Raw genomic sequence first — 22,936 nt, 5'->3', positions numbered from 1 at the left:
GTATATATCGAAATTAGGTCTAAGAAATAATTTTGTTATAACTAATAATGCATGTAATTATTATCTCATAACAATATTTTACTATAGTATAAATAAACAGAGTGGTTCATTTGACGAAGCGGTAAAAGTCGATTTAACTTCGCCAAAATAAATAAATTTAGTGCTATTTAACCAAATATATAATTTAAAATCTATATATATCTACATGAAATCTTCAAATTTATTATTTATGCAAAATGCAAAATAATAGCAACAAATACAATAAAATAAAAACACTAGTAATATCGAAATATTACAATATGTCATTACTTCAATAATAAATCAAATAATACAACTATAGAATTTAATAAATATTTTTATTGATTGTCAGGAGAAGCCACACGGATTTGCGGTTTGAAGCCTTTGTCATCTGCGGTGAAGGAGACAATGTACTGCACGCCGTCTGGGGCTATGTAGGAGTATGAGCCTCTCACACCAATACCCTGATGGTCTCCTACAGTGATGAGTTCCGCTTCTTCTTTACGTGAAACCCCGTCGCTTGTTTTGAACCTAATATACATAATATATTCATAAAAACGAAACAATCATCGTAACGAAATTAAACAAATGGTTGACATTATAAAATATCGTAGCGCAGTAAGCCAATGTCTGAATATATGGAAAAAGTTATTTAAATTATCTTCATTTTCAGAGTCTAGTCGTGCGACAGATTGTGCGTTCGATTCTCAGTCAAGGAAATGAAATATTTAATATTTTGATCTTCTCGTTCGGTAACGAGGTAAGGCGCGGTGTTAATTGCCGCTACTCAACACCTGCAGTGCCTGCAATGACTGCAATAGTTTCAATTAATTAATAAGCAATTTGCAGTTTATTAATTAATTATTTAATATTTTATTTACTGTATGATAAAAACTTCTTAGAAGATACTCTGAACATAATGTATTTAGCTAATTTTCCTTTATAATTATTTTACGACGGATTTTAACGATTTTATCTTACGACATTTTTCAAACAATCAATAAATTGTAAAAGATGTAAACCTATTTAAGGCTTTTTAACATAACCACATTTCAATATTGTAAAATTCATTCTTAACTTATGTAAATATTCTTTAATGGGTTGTTTTATTCTACACACCGAATTAATTAGTCAAAGCTTACCTTTGCTTATGTTATTATCAATTATGCATCAAATAAAATTAAAGTAACGATTATTTATATAGACCATTATGAGCAGATATAAATTAGGAAAATTTAATTTAGATTATCATATTTTATACTGAGTATATGTAAATATATGGATTATGTAAGTTTAATTAAAAAATATTAAAATATATATAAAGTGATTGTCAAATGAAAAAAGTGTAGACTTACTCAAAATCATATCCGTTCGGTCTAACAAATGTTCTTTCAGTCAAAATTTCAACTGGCTCCTTACTTGCCTGAGCTGCTAACAGCACTACTAAGGCAGAGAGGGTAAAAAATTTCTGAAAATATGTAATTTCATGAATATTTTAATCTTTGAAAGCGTTGTTTGACTGTTTTTTTAGATAATTATTTGTTATTCATCAAAGTCAACGTTCTTTTAATTTATAAATAGTATTAATAACTAATAAGTTTTGTACTTACCAAAGCAAACATGTTGTACGGGTTTTCTAGAGAGTTTTTCTGTGAATGATAAAAAGTTCCAAAATATTGCTCTTAAATACATAGTTTGTTTGTTTAAGTTACAACAATTGATCAAATATATTGAAAGTTAGTGTGCGCTAGTAAGGTGATAAACATGAGGATGATGAAATGCCACATCTTCTACCAAATTGACAAGGACTCTTGCAAATAATTCACATATGACAAGAATCATTCTTAGGAGAATGCAGTAAGTCACTTTACTTATTAATTTTTATAGTAATTTCAATTAACACTTTATTATATTTTTTAGATAATAAAATAATAATAGATTACATTTAAATTTATTGTTGATTAGATAATTTCAAAAATATTTTTTCAACACATAATATTCAAGTTATTTTTAGTGTAATTAATAAGGGGAATCATAAAAAAGTCATACAAATAATAATTTAGTTTAATAAATACTTAATTATAATAATAATTACAACCAAATAAATTATAATAACGTTTTTAGTATCGAATAGTATAGTTTTTCTATGATATTTTCTTTATAATAGTTCTATAGCCTCTTCTTCCCGCCTTGTAAGTCATTTCGTATAAATGTCCCTTGTCGTCATACCATCGGACAGCACCCAGTACGTTAAGTGCTGCATTTCCAGTTCCATTATCTTGCATGGATCCTTGTTCAGTACGCGAAGATCCATCACTGGCATCATAGCTGAAATTTAATATTTTATTTTGATGTAAATATTTTATTAAATTGAGGCCGTCGTGAGGCAGTAAAGTGACGGTTATGGGTTCAATCTTTATTATGGGGAATTAATTATTATATTTTATTAATATTTCTATTTCTTCACTCTGGTGCCATAGCAAAAATACATATTAAATATTTTATTCCCCCCAGTTGGAATCGAACTCATAATTGTTGTGTTTACAGTCTCAACCGTTATAGAGTCAAAAATATCGTTTTGTAAATAGTAAATGTAAATTAATAATAAATTTGTATATAATTCTACGACCAACTGACACATTTGTGTCATAAAACTACTGTGTTCTTTAAACATTAACAAACCGTCCACGTGTTTGTTTTCTGTAAACGTGACGACTCAACAAAATTACCTACTTGGATTTTATCCAACGATGTTCAAATCACTTGCACGACGTACTACTTCATTTTCATTATTTAATCAATATAAGAAGCATTTATGTAAACAAAAAAATAATAGAAAAATAAGGATGCTTACTATATATTTAACAAAAAGTAAATACACAGGTAGAGATGGTTATATTACTTAATAACAATTATATCAATAAATTCTAGATAGGAAAAAAAAATTCACAATTGCAAAAATTGCCATAGTAATAAAGCGGCAACATTCGTTTTATATATTTCTATATTTAACTATTGTTAGATATGTTTAAATAAAAAAAATATAGTGGATGGATGCTCAATTTTTTAAAGAGTATTAATTATTTTGTCTAATGATTTATTTCACATTGTTATTTATTTACTTCATAAAGCACTTGCGAACAATACCTACCTACATAAACATGTACGTATGTTAAGTAGTAGGTAAAGCTGTAAAAGAGCAGTAAAATTGCGAAGATTGTTTCTTACATCATGTAGTTTATTTATTATTGTTATTTAGCTTCACGCTATATCCAGCACAAAGCAGGGTAAGCAAAGGGAACCTGGGAACCATGGGAAATACATATACTCCGTTCTCCGCTTTCCGTTAAAATTTGGAGACATTGCGTGTTAAGTGGAGGAACTCAACGACGCGCTTTACTTCGTTACCAGATCGAGAAAATGAACATATTAAATATATCATTACCACGAGTGGGAATCGAATCCACAACGATCACATTTACGTTGTGACCCTGCAACACGACTGTCCTCAAAATGTGTTGAATGTGAGTAGGTAATGTGTTTAGAATGAGTATTTTTAAATGAGTCATTTCAAATTAAAAATTAAAAACCACCTTAGTTAGGAAATTTTAACAACAAACGTGAATCATAGCGCTATTCAAATTTATTTATCTATTCAAATATAATATACGCTCATGTCGTAATATGAGTAGAGCTTTTTTTAATAATAATGAATTCTTTATTGATGACTTACGAGTATATGCAGGATTTACGTTTTTATTTTTGGGTAAAATATATTTTTTAAGTGTATTATATACAGGTATATATAACAGTATAGTCATACACATTTTTTTATTATAGTAAACATTATAATAAAAACCCAATGGGTTATACGAGAGTCGTACAATGTTGTTAAGAAAGTTTTAGCGAGTGCAGACTCTACCAAATGTTTTTCTTATTATTATTTAGTTTGTTTTATTTTTACTTCTTATATCGCTTGTGTTGTTATAATCATCTATCTATATATATAAAATTGAAAGGTCACTCACTCATCACGAAATCTCACAAACTACATGTGCTAGGAATCTTAAATTTTGCATAGGAGTTATTTATAGGACATAGGTGCTCGCTAAGACGGGAATTTGCAATATTCGACTTCTAAGGGGTTGTTTTTGGGGTCGAAAGTTTGTATGAAACTTCGTTACTACAAATGCTAGGAGACTCAAATTTTGCATAGACGTCACTAGGACGTAGCCATAGAGACTAATAATAGATTAATAATAATATAGTTCACGCAGGTGAAACCGCGAGCGGGCCGCTAGTATTTGATATTGGTAATGGTAGTAGACAAAATTATGAATATAGACCGTCTACACTAAAACTGGACTTATAAACACACAATGATACAAATCCAGCATCAGTTAAAACAGTATATAAGAAATAATAAATTAAAAAAAATTTTTTTTCAATTTTAAGTCCATAAGAGCGAAAAATCCATCTGTCTATATTTTTATTACATTTTAAGATCATTGAAGGATATTTGATTAGAGACCAGGCAGTTGTCTGTTTTGATATGTAAACGAAAGTAAATATTGCAACCCTTGACTGGTGTGGTCGATAATTCCGATAAATTGTATTATTATTTATTTATTTATTATTTCTTTTATATTTTTTAGCTGATAGTATTTTTGCTGTGACGTTTACTGAGTGACAAATGAGAAACTTTTTAGATTACATTTATTTGCGTGTGTACTGTATAATGTTCAGATTTAAAATAGACGGCCTCTTCCATTATAAGATATTTACAATGTGATAGAAAATAAGTATTATTATATAAAAAAATATAATACGAGAGACATATATTAAAGTAAAAAGTGAAAAATAAATATATCATCATTTATTGGCGTACGTTTAATCTCCAAATGTACCCACACACAATCTGGTTTGGAGAATACGGCAAAGGGAAAAAGGAAAGTATTATAAATGACGACCTATATATACAAATGCTCTTTTAAAGAGTATTCGAAAACAATATACAAAAGACAAGACGTTACTTAAGTACCAAGTTTTTGCTTATAATTTTCATTTTATATCGTCGCTTTACATTCATTAAGCCCACATATGGCATGACTATTTAAAGTTCTGACATACAAGAAACAACTATACCAGTAAGGTGGTGTAAGATGAATAATTTGAAGTTTTATTATGAAACTACTTTTGATAACAACTTTTTTAAAAAGTGTTGTAAAATTACAGTTTTTGCACTGATATCAAGTAAGTTATTGTAAATCGTGTTATGAAATTTAAACAATGGAATGTCACCGTCCTCGTATATCACAAATTTGCAGTTAATAGGTTAAACATGCTTAAATAGTTACGACCTTACAAATATATATTATTTTTGAGTATTTTAAATAATATATAAATTAAAAAAATACATTCCAATTTTGTATGCTCAGCCTATATTAAATGAAGTATTTATAATTCATACATTGCAAACTAAAATTTCATCTAATTCAATAAAATAATTATTTTGTAGCAATTTTATCGAATAAAATATTTCCAATTCAGCAGAAAGTAGAGAACGGAGTGTCTTAACACAAGGTTCCTCTGCCTACCATGCTATATGCGGGATGCAGCGTGAGCCTAATTTTTTAAAATACTTTATATAGATTTTTTTATTTGGGGACCGATTTAAATAAACAAAAATATTATAAAGGAAACTGCATTTAAATAGGTTAAGCAGTTTCAGAGATTACCATCCAGAAGCGCACAAGCAAAATGTTTTGACTTCTATTAGACTTATACATGTCGCCAATAATAGATTTTTTTATACGTCTTCTATGTACAGACAGCGATCGATAAGTTTTTATTATATATATCGATAGACACGTAATTTATAGTATTAATATATGTAGAAACATAAAGATTCTTAATACGTACATAATGACTAATTTTAGAATAAATGTAGGAGTTGTGGAAATCTAAAGATGTACTTATGTATGTATATTATTAACACTTTAAACAAATAACAAAATATTATTTTTCCATATAAACTACGGAACACGTGATTTCATTACGTCATATTCATCAAAATCAGTTATTTTAAATGATTATTTTATAAGATTTTATTATTTTGTGATGATTTTATTATTTTGTGATGAGAAGGCAGAGAAACTCAGAGAAACTTGCTCGTTCCGATTTGCGTGCGTTTTGGGACCATATCCTGAAATAGAACCTAACACCGCGTTATGTCTATCTAATCGAAGAAATGACTAAAGATAATTATATATAACAGGAATAATGTGTATAGGAGGGAAGGGAGGAATTTTGTGCTTAAAGCAATAAGACCGCCTTTGCATACGTGTTTTTCTTTCATTTTTATGTATGTTGTTCTTTCTATATATTTCTTTTATGTGTGCAATAAAGTATATTCTATTCTATTAATTTTTTTCTTTTCTAGCGGGTTAACCAGAGAGAATAGAGAATCATTACCACTAATAATTAAAATCAAATCTAGGACTATCTGGTTAAAGACCATCAACTGTACCACCAAATTTAATATATATCTCACGATGGTACATAAAAATCTAGACTGACCACAATTTTTTTATGCTATTTCATTAATGTACATCAGCATCTATCGATCAAAATACGGATGTGTAACCGAAATCCACTTAAATATTTGCTTTCGCCAATAGCAATACCAGATCACGTAGTAGAATAATCAAGCTATTACTCGACAATGTCAGGTAATTGACAACGTAAGCGCCTAATCTGTTGTACATCGATTGCATAAATATTATAACTTGCTAAACACAAATACTCTCTTAAAAAGAAATTATATTTTAAGAAAACAATATATCAATTTCCCGTTGCGTGTGCTGTTTGTTCATGATATATTTAATGTTTGTTTTTTTTTTATATGTATAGCTCATTAATATTCTAAACTTTTTCTTCTCATTAAAAGAAATCATACAAAATAAATTTCAAATATTGCTGGTTTGGTATACCTAATTAGACAAAACAATGATGAACCAAAATAAGATCGCACGCTATTTTTTTGCGGTCGTTACATAAAACATCACTGTGTCCATTGTTTAGAATTGTTTATGAGAAAACTGTTTGAAACATTTTAATTACTTGTAAAATAAAAATATTACTAATGTTTAGAGGTCAAAAAACTTAAAATACATTCAGAGGCGGATATATATTTTTATGTGTGTACCTATATGCGTGTACGAAACGAGTCGGGAATGTGGGAGGACAGGTCGTTGTCCAGTAACATCTCGATTAGAGTTATTAGAACAGCCAATTAAAACAATTAACTAAAATAAAGTTAATGTTATCGAATAATGCTTATCGGAACCACACATTTCACTTAGGTACGAATTGCTTGAGGAGGCAGGACTAAGAACCGTTAGTTGGTATATAGAAATGGATTTAGAGGGAACCTGTTGTTGATTATTTTATTTTTATATTATTGCAATAAAATTTAATATTAAATAGGGGATAGCATCACTTTGAAGTATATTTACATGGGTAAAATAATATTCTATATAAATAAAGTTGAAAGTTTTACTATCGGAAATTTGAGTACTATACTAGGAGTATTAATAAAATGTAATTACGGATTTTATTTTGTGCTTTTTCATATTAAATACTTGTATGTAGGATTAAAGAGGAATAGACTAAAATACATTCAAATATTAACATTATTATATAATTTTTCAGCGTGTCGTGCTTTACTTAAATGGATGTAGTAATTTTATTATAACAAAAATCATTCTCTATTTTTGCGCCATGCCTATGTCGCATAATAGAGTGACAGTATCGATTTATATTGTTTTATATCTTTAATTTTGTGTGAACATTATTTTTTTGTTTAAAATGATGAATTAGTTACCTGTTGAATCTTCACAAAGTGATTAATCTTCAATGACATTTTTTGGCAATTAAATTGGCAATGTGCTTACGTGTTTCGTATCATGTTAATAATATATTATTAATAAGTATAATTGAAATAAAGTGGATATACGTAAAATTATTAGTTTTATTTTGCAGATTTTTTAAAATTTAGGATAGAGTCTTTATATATTAGTCTATTTTAAATAAATATTTAATAAACGTTACTGGTATAAATTGTTCTTATTGGAATATTCAGAAAATATCTATATTTTTATAAAAAAATATTTATAAAAGAATTTTATTTCATACATACATACACACATATTTTTAATATGTACATAATATGTTCATGCACGTACTCGCTTGCTAGATAATTAATTATAGTATTATAATATTATATACTAGTAATTACTTATACAAGGTAAATTTACTACGAATACTTACATAATGCCTATTAATATAAAATATTTTCTGTATGAGATACAGTAAGTCTACAAAATATTATCACGTCATTTAGTCTTCAACATATTAATGTAAGTACTCGTATTTAAACGACACAAATACTTTAGTTTAAGATAATTCCGTGACCGGCTCAAGTATATACTAACAAAAATTTTAATCATCTTCACGCTGTATCCCGCACATAGAGGGTACTCAGAAGGAACCAAGTGTTAAAACACTCCGTTCTCCACTTTACGCCAGATTTCTGGAGGCATTGTGTGTTGAGTGGCGTAACTCAACGTCGGCCTTTTGCCTGTTTGGTGCTAGAGCGAAGAAATAAAATCTGAAGTATATGCTAGTAATTTAAAATTGTAAATGACTACGAGAATCTTAAAATAATGATGAATCTGCTTTTAAGAATAGCTAAAGGTAGCATTTATTGAATATGAGAATAAAATAAATCTGTGTACAATACATTAAACATCACCATAATCCGAGAGTCTCAATATCATATGACATATTTACATTTTTTTAAGTTTTCCTTAAATTAGTGTGAGAACAAATCGCTACTGCGGAAGCAATTTCAATTTACCGATTACTATTTAATTTTTTTTTTATTAATTATAATATTGTATTTTTTTCTGTTCATCTAATTGATACTTTTTTTAATCTTTTCGTCGTCGTTATATAAAATAATATAAAAAGTACTCACTGAAATTTGTAGGAATTAGGCATGTTTGCAGTCTCCATTTGATAATTTAACACTTGATGCTGTGATTGATTTTCTATGAGAGGACTAGCCCCTAGTAATTGCGCTAAGGAGGCGATCCCTACGATCTGAAATTATATTACAGGTATCTTAGAGGAATAATTGTGATTCACAACTCCATGTCTTTCTATATTTTTTTTAGTTCAAATAACTTTCAAGCAATGCAGATGACACTTTAAAAAACATTAGGAAAAAGAAAAACATTATATACTAAGGTGTGGATGTTATGACAACATAATTATTTTTATAGAAAACCAGTTAGGATAGTAACATAACAAAGAATTCGACCTTCTCTTAACGATTATTATTTCAAATGAAGTTTGAGACTAGTATGTTGCGGGTAAAATTTTGTTATATTAATATTTTTTCCATTTATATTGATAGTTTTTAAATAAATTATTTCTAAAATGGTAAAGGTATTCGTAAATGTTACACTCAGTTAACATAAGCACGAATGGCATACATTCTATAGCAGCGATTAAACATTGAGCACTACTAGACAAGTGAAGTTTTTGCGACATGTCTTTAAAGGAATAACGTAATCAATGGGAAGGTCGTCAGATGCAAAGTTCAAATCACTATTGTACTATCATTAAGCATAATTGCATATTAAGTAAATATTTGTTTATAGGTAATTATTTAAAAAAAAGCAAACAAAATAATTACCAAAATTAGCAACATGTTGAAACGTCCGGTGACAGAAGAAGCAGGTGACTTCCTGAACAGGCTATAGTCCGAATGTGTTAACGGTTTCGTAAGTTCTCCTTATATATATAAAGAGTCCCCGATGTGCGCGCTGGCCGGTCGCATACAGAACGCGAGCTGGGCACCGCTTGCACTGAAACTGAGCCAATTCTAGCTGACCATTAACAAGAGTTTGACACATGAATGGTCAGTGGGCTTACTGCCGTATTACGTCACGTTACATCTCCTTGTTGTTAGCAAAATGCAAATTTTAAATGTAAAGATACTTGTTTTCCATGTGAAACTCGTTAGGTTCTTTACCATGTAATTTTAAAACAAATTCATTTTATAAATTTAAAACTAGTTTTGAGATTCAAATGTTTGACTAACTGCAAGTGCCTAAAGTGATTTTGCAGATTATAATTAAATATCATGTAAATTTTATGTCTTTAAGTTAATTAATATTAAAGTTTAAGTTTTACGATAATTTTAAAGGAAATTTGCAAAAAATATACATATAAATTGCAATTGTTTTAAATTTAATTATGAGAAAATCTTAAAATTATAACTACTAAATATTTTTTAAATTGTTTTACAATAGGTATCTTCCATATCTGTGATTTATAGCATCTCTCAATCAAAGTTATTTTTTAGATAATCAAACAAATATCTGTCATCAATCTAAAAGAACCTAAAAGTTCTTTGAAAAATGTATATTTTAAAACATCATCTGTAAGTTGCAAATAATATGATAACATAGTCAATTGAGTACATTATTAATGGCTATTAGGCCAGTTGTAGCACAGTGGCACAAGCGTACGATTGTAAACGCGACTAGTTGAAGATTCGATTCCGACTCTAGGAAAGGAGGAATTTCATATTTTCATTTCCCAGATCTGTTAACAAGGCGTTGAGATTCCGGCGGAAAGTGGAGAACGGAAATGTCTTAATGAGAATAGAGTGTCTTCACATCAGGTTCTTATGTTCTCTGCCTACTCAGCTTGGTGTGAGATATGGCAATAAAATAAAATATGACATTACTTTATGGTTTTCGATGATTTATGCTCCAAACAGTTACAACATATGTAAAGTTCATTTTGCTGTTGTTTATGCAAATTGAAGGACGTCCTAGATGGTTTCTTATTTAACGACAGCGCCGTGTTTGGAATTAAGAATTGCAACAGTACTTTCACGTAAATTTGACAAATGTGGGTAAGTGGCGACTGCTATCTATATGAGTCATATAAATACCGAAAGTAAACATGTTTTGATATTGCTAACCTACACTGCTGGTTCCATATGCGTTATCTTTCAGTCAATTTTATCAATTGAGCAATTAAATTATAAAAGTATACAGTTTATTTATTATTGAATTAAACATATTTAATTACGTATAGTTCATACAAACGAAGTTGCGAGCTACAAGTAGTATTTAATAATATACACAAAATATTTTTTTAAATAAATAAAATGACATTTCAAACTTGCAAGAGAAAGAGAAGAAAGTTTCGTTTGTTTCCATATTTTTAATTTCTATATTAAATAGTAATAAAGGTATTGTAAATTATAAACAGAACCAATTAAGATCCATATCTTTTTAATGTGTAATATATTTTTTAAATATACAAGTAAAATAAGAACAGAGTGATATATTGGTAGGTTCTTCGTTGCTTTCTCCTAAAATAAGAAAAATACGCTAAGATAACAAAGTAACAGAGTGGCTAATTCATCAACTTAATGATCGAATCGTTTTACGGTTTGATTTGATAATTTGACATATACTCGTAGATAGGAATAACGCCGGAGGCATCCGCTAAGAAAGGAAAGAAAGGTATTTCTAAAATTTAATCTTTTGCCAAATGGGTGGTCGAACTTGGTAAAAGTTACATTCCAACAATTAATTGTATAATTATGGTTAATTTATTTATGTTTATTTTAAAATATTATAGCAGAATGATTGTTCCATTATTATCTATATATATAAAATCGAAAGGTCACTCACTCATCACGAAATCTCAGAAACTACATGTGCTAGGAATCTCAAATTTTGCATAGGAGTTATTTATAGGACGTAGATGCTCGCTAAGACGGGAATTTGCAATATTCGACTTCTAAGGGGTTGTTTGTGGGGTTGAAAGTTTGTATGAAACTTCTTTACTACAAATGCTAGGAGTCTCAAATTTTGCATAGACGTCACTAGGACGTAGCCATGGAGACAGAAATTAATAATAACATACTTCACGGGTGAAACCGCGAGCGGGCCGCTAGTAAATGTATATAGGTATATAATATTTTACGTCATTGCATCGATCGGTACCGGAATTAGTAAAATTTATTTATTTAGATTCCTTTACTCACGTAGGTACATTACTAATACGGATGCAAGCGATAATTAAATATTAAAGCACGATGTTTATTATGACGTAGACCGTTTATATTTATTTATTGTGTTGACATGTAAAAATTTGGCAGGGTAAACGATTAGTCCTTATTTTTTATTTATGTATGTCGAACATGACTCTATAAAGCCTTATTTTTTATTTTAAAAAATATATCTGTATTTTATTAAAGTTTAAGATAAAAGTTGATTATGATATACTGAAGATATCTATCTTTTTTTTATTAAAACTTTTAAGCTATGGTGGACGCATCATTATTGTTCTATGAAGATATGTGCATATCTGCTGTATTCATATGCAATAACATTTTGTAGGTACAAAAGGATTTACGACAGTGTGAAAGATCAATGAGTTCACGTATATTACTGTTTAAGGCTATATCAGTAAACACGTACTATTTGCGTGACGTAAGTATTAAATTTAACATGTAAATAGGCAGGTCAATAATAGGCATCATAGATTTGGTACGCAGGGCAACTTTTAAAACATTCGAGGCTTACTGACATAGGCGTAGGAATAGTAGGGCGGGGTGGGCCGTGCCTACCCAAGAATAGTTTTGTGCCCACACCAGAAATTAAAAAAAGCGAAAAAATACTTTGAATAATAAAATTTAATTGAATAATAAAAAAAGCCTCGACATTAACATATCTGTTCAAAAATAAAGTCCAGGCCCGTCCTGGAAAATATCTCTACATACGCTCATGATTACTGAGATAGCGCTTGGTTATGGCTACACGATACCCAATATTTACTTATAAATGACCAAAGATTAGATAGTAGGCTCTCTCTGCATGTACTGCAAAAAACGAACTGATGTGTACTGATTGAAGTAAAAATAACAGATTTTTTATTATATTAACACTCGTATATTTGGATACGGTTATTTTAATTTTTGGTAAATATTTGGAATTTTGTATATATATATAAAATTGTAAATTTATTGTCTTTTTAATTTTCTTAAACAATATGTCTGCCTTACTTTAGTTTTAGATTTGACATATGACATAATTTAATTTTTAAATCAACAATAATTCAACATAAATAAACAATCGTAATAGAAAATTTTATAATAATTTAAATGGGCATTAGGTGTAAGAAATGAACTCCCTAAAACATAAGTAACTACTTAAGTTAGATATTATTTATTAAATTACAATTTACAAGAATAATATTTAATTTCATATGAAAATACTTAACGTAAGTAAAAAATAATAAACAATTGTTAAAAATTCACACCTTAATTACTTAATTTTTTTTGTTTTCGTTTAAACTTTTAATCATAATATTTTATTAAAGATACATAAATTGATTCAAAGGTATGTTATAAAGTAAACTTCTCTATAATCATTTATAAATAATTTTAATATTTTTTTATTAATAAGTAAATTTCCGTTCGTACAATATCTACCTATGTAATATGTCTGAAATGAAATGAAAATGAATAATGATATATTTAACAAAAAATTAAATAGGCTTAACGTTGGATCCCACATAAAGCAAGGTAGGCAGAGAGAATCTAGTGCTAAGACACTATGTTCCCCATTTTCCGCTGAATTCTGGAGGCATTGCGTGTTGAGTGGCGGAATTCAACAACGCCGTGCTTTGCCAGAGCGAAGAAATAATAATATAAACTTAAATAAACATTTCATCTTCTCGAGTGAGAATCGAAACCACTGACAGGGGTCGAATCAGATGCATTTAAAGTCTGCTTGTGCTGCTGCCCCACGACTGGCCTCTACTATTCATTTTTTTTTAAATTACAAACTTAATTAATGCTGTAATAATTTACTATTTTACATTTTCTTAACTTTAATTAGACATAAAGGTGTCAGTTTTTGATTGACATTTAGATTAATGGCAATTATAAATTAAACCACTTTCTACAGATTGTGATAGAGTCCCATATAAATAAAATTTTCAGTAGCTTTCAAAGTAGAGCAAAAATAATGATAGTAAAATTGTATCTGTATTTTAAATAAGTATCCATGGGCGTACTTATAAAACTCCTGGAATAATAAAAAGATACAAAGGAGTTTTATATTTTAGAACTCTTAGTTTTTTTTATACAGAACAAAACATCATTTAAAAATAATTTATTATTTTTAAAGTATCTATTATTGAGGTCAATACATAAAAAATGTTAATGTTTGAATAAAATATTTAAATTTATTTATATAAATAAGAAAAATATTTAGTGTAAAATTTACGAACACATATATTGATATTTATTATAATATTTTTCCCAAGTTCATATTTAATAATTAATATAAATATTATCAATATTTCTCAATTTTTTTGGGAGTGGTTTCACACGTATAGAAACTGCATAATTTGCTTGTACAATTAATGCAAAAAACTGTTAACATATAAACAGAAAATTAAAATGAGTGAAATGCTATAAGACTTCTTTCCTGAAGCTTTATATAGTGTTAAAAGCTAAATCTATATATCTATATCAGAATCGAGGCCATCATGGCCATTTTTATTTCTTCGCTATGGCATCAAGGCAAAAGCCCGGCGTTGAGTTCCGCCACTCAACAAGCAATGCAGACAGTGCCATATTAGGACATATCGGAGCACTAGGGTACGCCTTAATTTGGGGCCCGGTTGGAAAGTAAAATAAATTATTTCGAGGCTCCATACCCCACTTGTGAGATAAGGGATAGATCCGGATTCATTGACAATATTCATCATGGAGCAATTAAAACGTATTAAAATTGGGGCGATGGTTTACGCCAAGCGCGTCGTTGAGTTCCGCCACTCAACAAGCAATGCCTCGAAAAAATCAGCGGAAAGTGGGAAACGGAGTATCTTACCACTAGGTTAGCTCTGCTTACCCTGCTGTATGCGGAATACAGTGTGTAGTTGATTTTTTAAAATATTTCATTCAAATATAAGGAACCTAATACACAAACCTGCAACTTGTCAAAAATAATAAATTCAAGTTATTAGCTTGAAATATTTACAATTTCGCTACATTATGACCTTTAACATATTATTTCTGATTACCACCCATTCTCATCAAAAATAAACTGCTGTTTCCGTTAAAAATATCTAAAGCTAACCAAGAGCGTCATGCTATATTAGCCTTGTTCTAGGGATTAAAATGTTTAAAATTCAAATGAAAACAAACCTTCTATCTTATCGTAGTTATTTTTATTAATATTCGTTTATATTATAAATGTGAAAACTAGTGAAGACGAATTTCGATGAAACTTAACAGTAATTATAGCTTTTACGTTAAAATAATACATAGGCTTCAATTTATGTACAGAATTTGTATAATTTGGTTATAATATTAAGTTATAAGAATAACTGAAGGTTCATGTATAAAATGAAAAAAAAAATGGGATTGTAATTGCCAAATATATTTTTGCACTTAGGTACTTCTTTGCTTTCTTATCTTCACTCGATTCTTTATGTTATTTTGGATATTGCTATCTGTGCAGTGTTTCTTTATTATTATATTAATTTTATTTTACTAAAATATATTTTATATCTTTTTTGCAAAGTATCAGTAAAAAGTTTAAGAAACTCAATTGTATAAGATTACCTATCGCATTAAAATGAAACGCATTTAACTGGTTTTAAGCATTTCACACAGGTCAGTATCACAGATATTTGATTCAATTCCCTATATGAATTTAGATCCGGGTGTGTAACCCGAATAAGAGAAACTCATTCTAAAAGAATTTTTTGATGTTATTTATATTTGACGCTTAAGTATTATAGCTTCCTGGAATTTTCTGTGTGTTAAATTGGATTCTAAAATATTATTATTTGTTATATTTCTATTCTTCTCCAAGCATTAGTTTATGACATCTCCAAACACCTATATTAAGAATACGTTACAAAAAATAGAAATTCTAATGTTACCATAAATGTCGACATTGGTTCTAAAGCTAATATTAATAATTTGGAACACGACATATATTATATATGGACATCAATGATAATATATAATGGATTAGCAAAGATATACACGTTAAGTTACATTTGATACAGCATTGCAGACAGTGCCATATTAGGACATATCGGAGCACTAGGGTACGCCTTAATTTGGGGCCCGGTTGGAAAGTAAAATAAATTATTTCGAGGCTCCATACCCCACTTGTGAGATAAGGGACCCTAGATTCGGATTCATTGACAATATTCATCATGGAGCAATTAAAACGTATTAAAATTGGGGCAATGGTTGACGAACGAGGCCAAGCGCGGCGTTGAGTTCCGCCACTCAACAGGCAATGCTTCGATTATTCGTCGGAAAGTGCCAGAGTGCTGGAGAGAGTGTCTTAATAGGATGCAAAGTGTCTTAATAGGATGCAAAGTGTCTTAATACTAGGTTCCCAGGTTTCTTCTGCCTACCCTGCTATGTATGGGATACACTGAAAAGCAAAAAAAGAAATCTTTAAATATGTGGAACAAGAATTTTGAAAAGTAAAAGCACCAACGCAGCCTAAATGTGTATTATTGGAAAAGGGATTCTTTTTACAGTCTCCTAAACTATATATAAAATTGAATAATACCAAAACATTGTAATAATGCGTGACATTCTTGAAATCTTCTTGTATTACTTTATAATTTAAAATACAAACTAATAATAAATGTAGGTACAGTGTATTAGCTTAAAATATATTATTTATTAAATGTACGTAGGATGGTGCAATCATGATGCAAATCGTGAATCTTGTAAATGAAGTAATCACGGAGACTTGCAGTCAAGACATGACAATTATATATTAGTTATATACACATGTATAGAGACATCAGTATCTATACACTCTTATTTAATCAATATAAAACCTTACTTATGTCTCGATTAAAATTAATTTATAACATTAAGATTTTTTAAAATGTTTCTGGAAGACCTAATAAAAACAATAATTATAAAAAAATGGTAAGTGAAAAACAATATATGCCTAGATATCCATTTCAATTTGCTTTTCATAAATAGATATTTGTCAATAGTTCATTTTACTTCGGATATTAAAGCGCCTGTGTGAATTTTATTGTTATTTTTGAATAAAAGTATTTGCATTCACTTTTAACTTAATTCGTAATCATTTTTACCATATAATAACGTTTTGCTAGGAAACTTTTCGTATATTTTTGTAAAGCTTTAATGTAAAACCTTAAAATGGCATTAATATAAACAACTCCTTAGTTTAAATATCATTTTCAAATGTATAAAATCAAATAAATGAAATGTATTTCAATTCAATGTATAAGTAGATATATTATACATTTAAAAAATATATTTTAAATAAGTATATAGGTATTTCATAGGTTTTATGTTTATGTATTAGGACTGAGTATGCACCATCCACTCTATATTATTATTAAGAACGCCTTTTATGCGTTAATTGTATTATTATTTTTTCTTGTTCTTTTCGTCATTTAAATATTGAAAAGTGCACAACAAAGTGTAAATAAGTAAATATTTGGAGTTTTCACTATTAAACTCCGACTAGATGATTTCAATCATAAATAAAGGAGAATTACAGGTAAAAATTTTTTCATACTAAAAAAACAGTACGACATAAATTGTTAGTTTTATAGTAAATTGAAAATGTTAACAAACTGATAAGAAAGAAATATATATATATACATACACACTAAACAAATCATGAACTCTTACAGACAGACGTTATTGCCTTCGTGTTTATTTTTTATGATAATGCAATTTCTTATAAATATATATGTTTTAACTGAAGAAATTCAACTCAAGCCAACAAGGTACGTTATCTTATGCATTTGAAACATAAAGAATAAACAATGTCTACAAAAAACTTGTGTTGATAAATAAACGTTACTTTTAAATTCATTAATAACAGTACCGATAACCAAAAAAAAATATTAATAAAAAAATAAAAACTAAGAATATTTTATATAGGCACATATTATTTTGTTACATTTTATAAACATTTGGAAGAATTTGAAGTGATATTTAGGAATGTATATATCTATTTTGTCTCTATTTATTTTATAACAATTAAGATCTGTATTCGCTAAATTACCGTTTTTGTTACAAGAACATAAACATTTGAAAAAAATATTAAAATTATTGTAATATATTACTTGTATTTTCTATGTTCTTTGGTAAACTTTGTAAGTACAGTAAATTTCATGAAGTGCTTTAATTTCTTTTACTTATTAGTCATTACTAATACATATTTTATTGTTTCAGTAATAATACTACTAGTCTCATCGTAAATGATACAAAATACATTAAGATCCCTAAACGTAAAGCAGTACTCATATTAAATAGTCACACGGCCCTACGTCTAAGCCACAAGAATAAAAAGTCTAAAAAAACTACCAGCTTATTATATCAAGAGTTTGATGACCAGGGAAAAATTCTTAATAAACATGAAATGTATAATCTAGACGATGTAGTTGTTTTTTTCAAAAGTTTCTTGGACACTGAAATTTGCTATGAAGAATGTACTTAAGTAAAAATAAAATTTGCGGTAAATATATCTACATATTATATGTATTTATTAAATAAAAAAAACACTGTTTTATTTTGAACTACCTTCTTTTATTTTACTAAATTATTTTTTGTGTCTTTACGCCAATACCAATATAAAGGACTTTTTATTTTCATAAAAAAATATAAACCTAATTTAACCGTAATTTTACCGTATTAACGGTAAATTGAGATTTTGCAACGCTATTTATGATTAAAAATTGTTATATTTCATTACCTACTTTTTATATATCGAGGCTATTGATCTCCTACTTTTTTATCTCTCGAGTGACCAATTTATTACCTATATTTTTTTGTAACATTTAAAAATACTTATTGGTTTTTTGCTTTTACTTGTAGTAGTTTGTATCAAGATATTAAAAAAAATAAGATAAAATGTTGTATGAAATTTCAGTTTATAAAAAATAGTTAAAATTTAAAAATTTATAAATAAAAAATAGTCGTAAAAAACGACGTTGAGTTACTTCACTTAACACGCTCATAGATGCGCAAAATGTTTAATGATATTTTTTAACCTTTACACCGAATAGGTTTTAAATTACTTTCAGTAGTTGTAGAGTATTAAATGAAAATAAGATAACGAATTTAAATAAAATTGATTAAATAAATTCGCATTTTAATAAATTAAATAAAATCATCACACACATTTTTATGTCACAGACTGAAGAAATATGATATCATTTTTTGTCATAATATAAAAAAAGCGAAAAATATTTAGAGATAAATAAGTAAATCATGGTAACTTGTAAATTATAGTTTCCTTCTATTTATTTCTAAAGAGAAACACACGTAATGTAAATAAATAATTATAATTATTTTAAATATATTTTATTATCCATATCAATTTCAGCCTAGGAGCGATGCCACTACTTGCGGAGGTAATGTCACCCGATTAAAGTCATCATAATCCTGAAAAGCAAAATATACGAAAATTAACAATAATATCCAATTGAGGTCAGCGATACAATGTGCGGGATACAGCGTGAAGATAAAAAAAAAAACAAAACAATTAAATTCGCATTGCGCAATGGCACAAAAAAACGTTTCGTTTAGTTCTTCTAATCAATACGAGATGCCTCGAAATTTCGGCAGAAAGTGGAAAACAGAGTGTTTTAACACAAGTTCCATCTGCCTACCTTGTAATAAAGAATATGTAGGTATGGAACAGGTTTTATACCTGTCATCATTTTCCATATTGCCATTGCGTATTTTTGTTTTCAGTGGTATTTTCTAAATGAACTTGTAAGATAGGTAGGTATATTGATTAAGATAAATATATTTTAAATGCAAGTAAAAAATAAAATGAATTACATAAAACTTACATAAATTAGACATTTAATAAGCTATACTAGCGCGTTTTCCCACCATAACAAATATATTTTACTTGATTTCCAGTGCATTTGACAACAATTATACAACTGTAATGTTAATTATAATATATAATTAAGCATGGTAGTACTTACCACGACATCAGTAGTAGTTTCTATCGGAGTCGTGCTATAATCAGTTTGTCCTTGTGAATCGAATGTATTTGTTATCACAGATTCGGTGGTAATTTCATTATTGGAAATGGTGTTAGCTGCGATATTGACCGCTGGAGTAACGGTACTTTTATCAAACACTGGCGCCAAGGTCGGTCTATGTTGTTCTATTTTCAAGTTGTTTTCCAAAAACATATTGAAATGTCCGTTTTGATTTGGGTTAGATTCATATTGGTTTCCGTATTTTTGTATATATGACGATGGAATGAACAGAAACTTTCTTGCATGTGGTGGACCTGGAACTGGTAATAAACTAAGAGTATTTCGTGCAAACATGTCATTTTATATGTAAAAAAGTATATTATACATACATTTTCTTCAGCCCCATAATAGGAAAACCAACATCACGGTGGTTCCTCGTAAAATGTTTTATATAAACGGACATTTGATCGTAGTTTGCCTTCCCATCAGCCAAAGAAAGAGTGCCAAACAAGAACAGAACAACACTTAGTAACGATACCTGTAATTTATATACGTACTTATTTTTAATTAAATATAGTTTTATTACGAAAATATTGCAAATAAATCCAATAATAATAACTTACCATTTTAATACTTTTCAACAGGTTCATATATAATTGAATACAACACTAAAAGCACAGATAAAACCGAACTACGACGACACAAAGAGAACTAAACTATAACCAAAACGTTCGGCAACCAAATGCGCTTGTGGGCTACGGGTATATGGGTGATGTTGATCAGACGAGACCTAATATTCAACTCTTTTATTATATATTTAATTTGGTTATTTATACGCTACAAAACAATAGTGGAACATTATTTCACAATTGCATTTGTAGCGAATAAATTCAGGTTGCTGATATAGCGTGTTTATACAGAATATAATAAGACTAGTGCAATACCCCTACAATACTCTCCCCCTTTGGGAAAAAACTGTGCATAAAAATATAAAATAAACAAAATAAAATATTATGCCTATGAACTAAATTAATCCACAAGTTGTTTTCTTCGCCCGGACTTTGTAACTCGACGCGGTGTGTCGCTGTCGTCGGCTGCTGCGCTTGCGCATTGTTACAGTATTGTTGTCGTTCTGCTGATGGTGAATTTTTGAGTTTGTCGACTTTGTTTGCGATGAAGGCTGGCGTAAGTAGGTCAATGACCGTAATTATGTATCGATTGGTACTACGTACCTACAGGTAGAGTGCGCACGAAAGTTTTCAACCCGTTCGAATTCGGGGAATATATAAGTGACGAATTGTTGTCACGTGAGAGTTCCGCCTTTTGACACGATAGCTTCGTGTTGTCCACGTACTTGAGTATTCCATACCAGGTCAGAAATAATGACTCGTTAACATTATTCTTATTGTTCTGAATCCTGGGTGCGTTGTGTCGTGTATATATAATATACTTTATATTCTTTTTCGAAATATGCGCAGTATCTACGGTTGACTTACACTTGTAGGGCTTCGGGTTGAGCCTTGGAAAGAAAATCGCAATTTTTCATTCATTGCTTAATTGTCGCTGTGGACAGTATCGGGCTTCGACCATGCTTGGGATGCCTCGGTAATTATCGATGGCGGTGCGTGCGGAGAGGGTGCAGTCAGTGTCATGATTCTCTACTGACTGAGAAGTTTCCCTAGTTTCTTCGTTCTACCATACTTGTATTTATTTAAAGGCGCTTAAATATTGATAGTCGTAATTTCAGAGTGCCAGAATTAATTATCCTTTTCGGATGTAATAATCCTGTAATGCGTCGACTAATCTGTTATCACGCATACTAATAAATTATTCCTTAGTTTTTTTAAAAAGTCGATGCCTTCGTAAAACTTGATATTTTCCATTACTTCATCAGCTTTTATTTGATTTGCCCGTTCGATCTTGCGTCGAAAATCTCATTGTAAGGGTTTGGTGGTATATTGGCTCTTGAAATTCTAACCGGTGAGACCCGCTTGTGGGAAGCCGATTAGAATGTGCACTCACCAAACCAGTGAAGATTTGCGTCGGGCAGTCGTTGGGTTGAAGTCCGGTTTACGTGGTAATCAATGTAGCACCACGGGAGTTGTATGGATCATTGCCTCGGTCTCGTTGATAGCTTCGGGCTGAAGTCTAGATGTTCGCCAATGTGGATTGTCACGTCAGGCTGCAGGTGGCAAGGTACCCCCCGTCGGGGTACATCACGTCGGGGTCACCAATGTGGGCTACGGGTATATGGGTGATGTTGATCAGACGAGACCTAATATTCAACTCTTTTATTATATATTTAATTTGGTTATTTATACGCTACAAAACAATAGTGGAACATTATTTCACAATTGCATTTGTAGCGAATAAATTCAGGTTGCTGATATAGCGTGTTTATACAGAATATAATAAGACTAGTGCAATACCCCTACACGCTTAAAACATAACTGACCATCGGCAGTACCATTTCAAATATAACGTTTGTTACATTCATTATTTATTGACTCAAAAACTTCTCGGAACTAATTATAATTCATAGTTGGGGTTCATTGAAGGAAATAAATCTTAAAATAATCTACTTTGGTGAACAATATTCTAGATTAAATGTGACCATATTTCTAGTTATAATATTTATTGTGAATAATTAGGTAAATATGTTTTTCTGGTACTATTTTTGTACTGAATGTCTGTACTAATTTTTATTGTCAATTTTTTAGTCAAAAGCTTGTTTGGAAATTAAATAAACTAACATTTAAACATATTTGTAGTAAGATGTTTCAAC

At 29.3% G+C, this 22,936-nt stretch overlaps 4 protein-coding genes across 4 annotated transcripts; 1 reads left to right on the top strand and 3 right to left on the bottom strand.

Annotated features, from left to right (window-relative positions):
* Nucleotides 1-339: 339 nt before the first annotated feature.
* On the bottom strand, nucleotides 340-1,956 carry LOC146532682 (endocuticle structural glycoprotein SgAbd-5-like). Its single transcript, XM_085196791.1, has 3 exons — nucleotides 1,629-1,956; nucleotides 1,374-1,486; nucleotides 340-549 (listed from the first exon to the last, which is right to left on the bottom strand). The coding sequence occupies exons 1-3, from the start codon at nucleotides 1,638-1,640 to the stop codon at nucleotides 357-359; spliced, it is 318 nt and encodes a 105-aa protein (XP_085052917.1). The 5' UTR covers nucleotides 1,641-1,956; the 3' UTR covers nucleotides 340-356.
* Nucleotides 1,957-2,064: 108 nt separating this feature from the next.
* LOC146532681 (endocuticle structural protein SgAbd-6-like) lies at nucleotides 2,065-9,961 on the bottom strand. The gene is made up of 3 exons (XM_085196789.1): nucleotides 9,782-9,961; nucleotides 9,059-9,183; nucleotides 2,065-2,346 (listed from the first exon to the last, which is right to left on the bottom strand). The coding sequence occupies exons 1-3, from the start codon at nucleotides 9,794-9,796 to the stop codon at nucleotides 2,163-2,165; spliced, it is 324 nt and encodes a 107-aa protein (XP_085052915.1). The 5' UTR covers nucleotides 9,797-9,961; the 3' UTR covers nucleotides 2,065-2,162.
* Nucleotides 9,962-10,881: 920 nt separating this feature from the next.
* On the top strand, nucleotides 10,882-18,707 carry LOC146532680 (uncharacterized). Its single transcript, XM_085196787.1, has 2 exons — nucleotides 10,882-11,011; nucleotides 18,386-18,707. The coding sequence occupies exons 1-2, from the start codon at nucleotides 10,932-10,934 to the stop codon at nucleotides 18,648-18,650; spliced, it is 345 nt and encodes a 114-aa protein (XP_085052913.1). The 5' UTR covers nucleotides 10,882-10,931; the 3' UTR covers nucleotides 18,651-18,707.
* A 720-nt stretch (nucleotides 18,708-19,427) lies between these two features.
* On the bottom strand, nucleotides 19,428-22,591 carry LOC146532679 (uncharacterized). The gene is made up of 4 exons (XM_085196775.1): nucleotides 20,775-22,591; nucleotides 20,541-20,689; nucleotides 20,152-20,482; nucleotides 19,428-19,597 (listed from the first exon to the last, which is right to left on the bottom strand). Exons 1-4 carry the CDS (start codon nucleotides 20,799-20,801, stop codon nucleotides 19,535-19,537), a joined length of 570 nt encoding a protein of 189 aa, XP_085052901.1. The 5' UTR covers nucleotides 20,802-22,591; the 3' UTR covers nucleotides 19,428-19,534.
* Between the last annotated feature and the right edge of the window lie 345 nt (nucleotides 22,592-22,936).

This window comes from Heliconius melpomene, chromosome 13, assembly GCF_056956725.1.
Source record: "Heliconius melpomene rosina isolate 202511_hmr_F chromosome 13, ASM5695672v1, whole genome shotgun sequence".
In the NCBI taxonomy this organism is placed as follows: Eukaryota; Metazoa; Arthropoda; class Insecta; order Lepidoptera; family Nymphalidae; genus Heliconius; species Heliconius melpomene.
The sequence above is the reverse complement of the archived record's forward strand: the minus strand, read 5'-3'. Positions and strand labels throughout refer to the sequence as shown.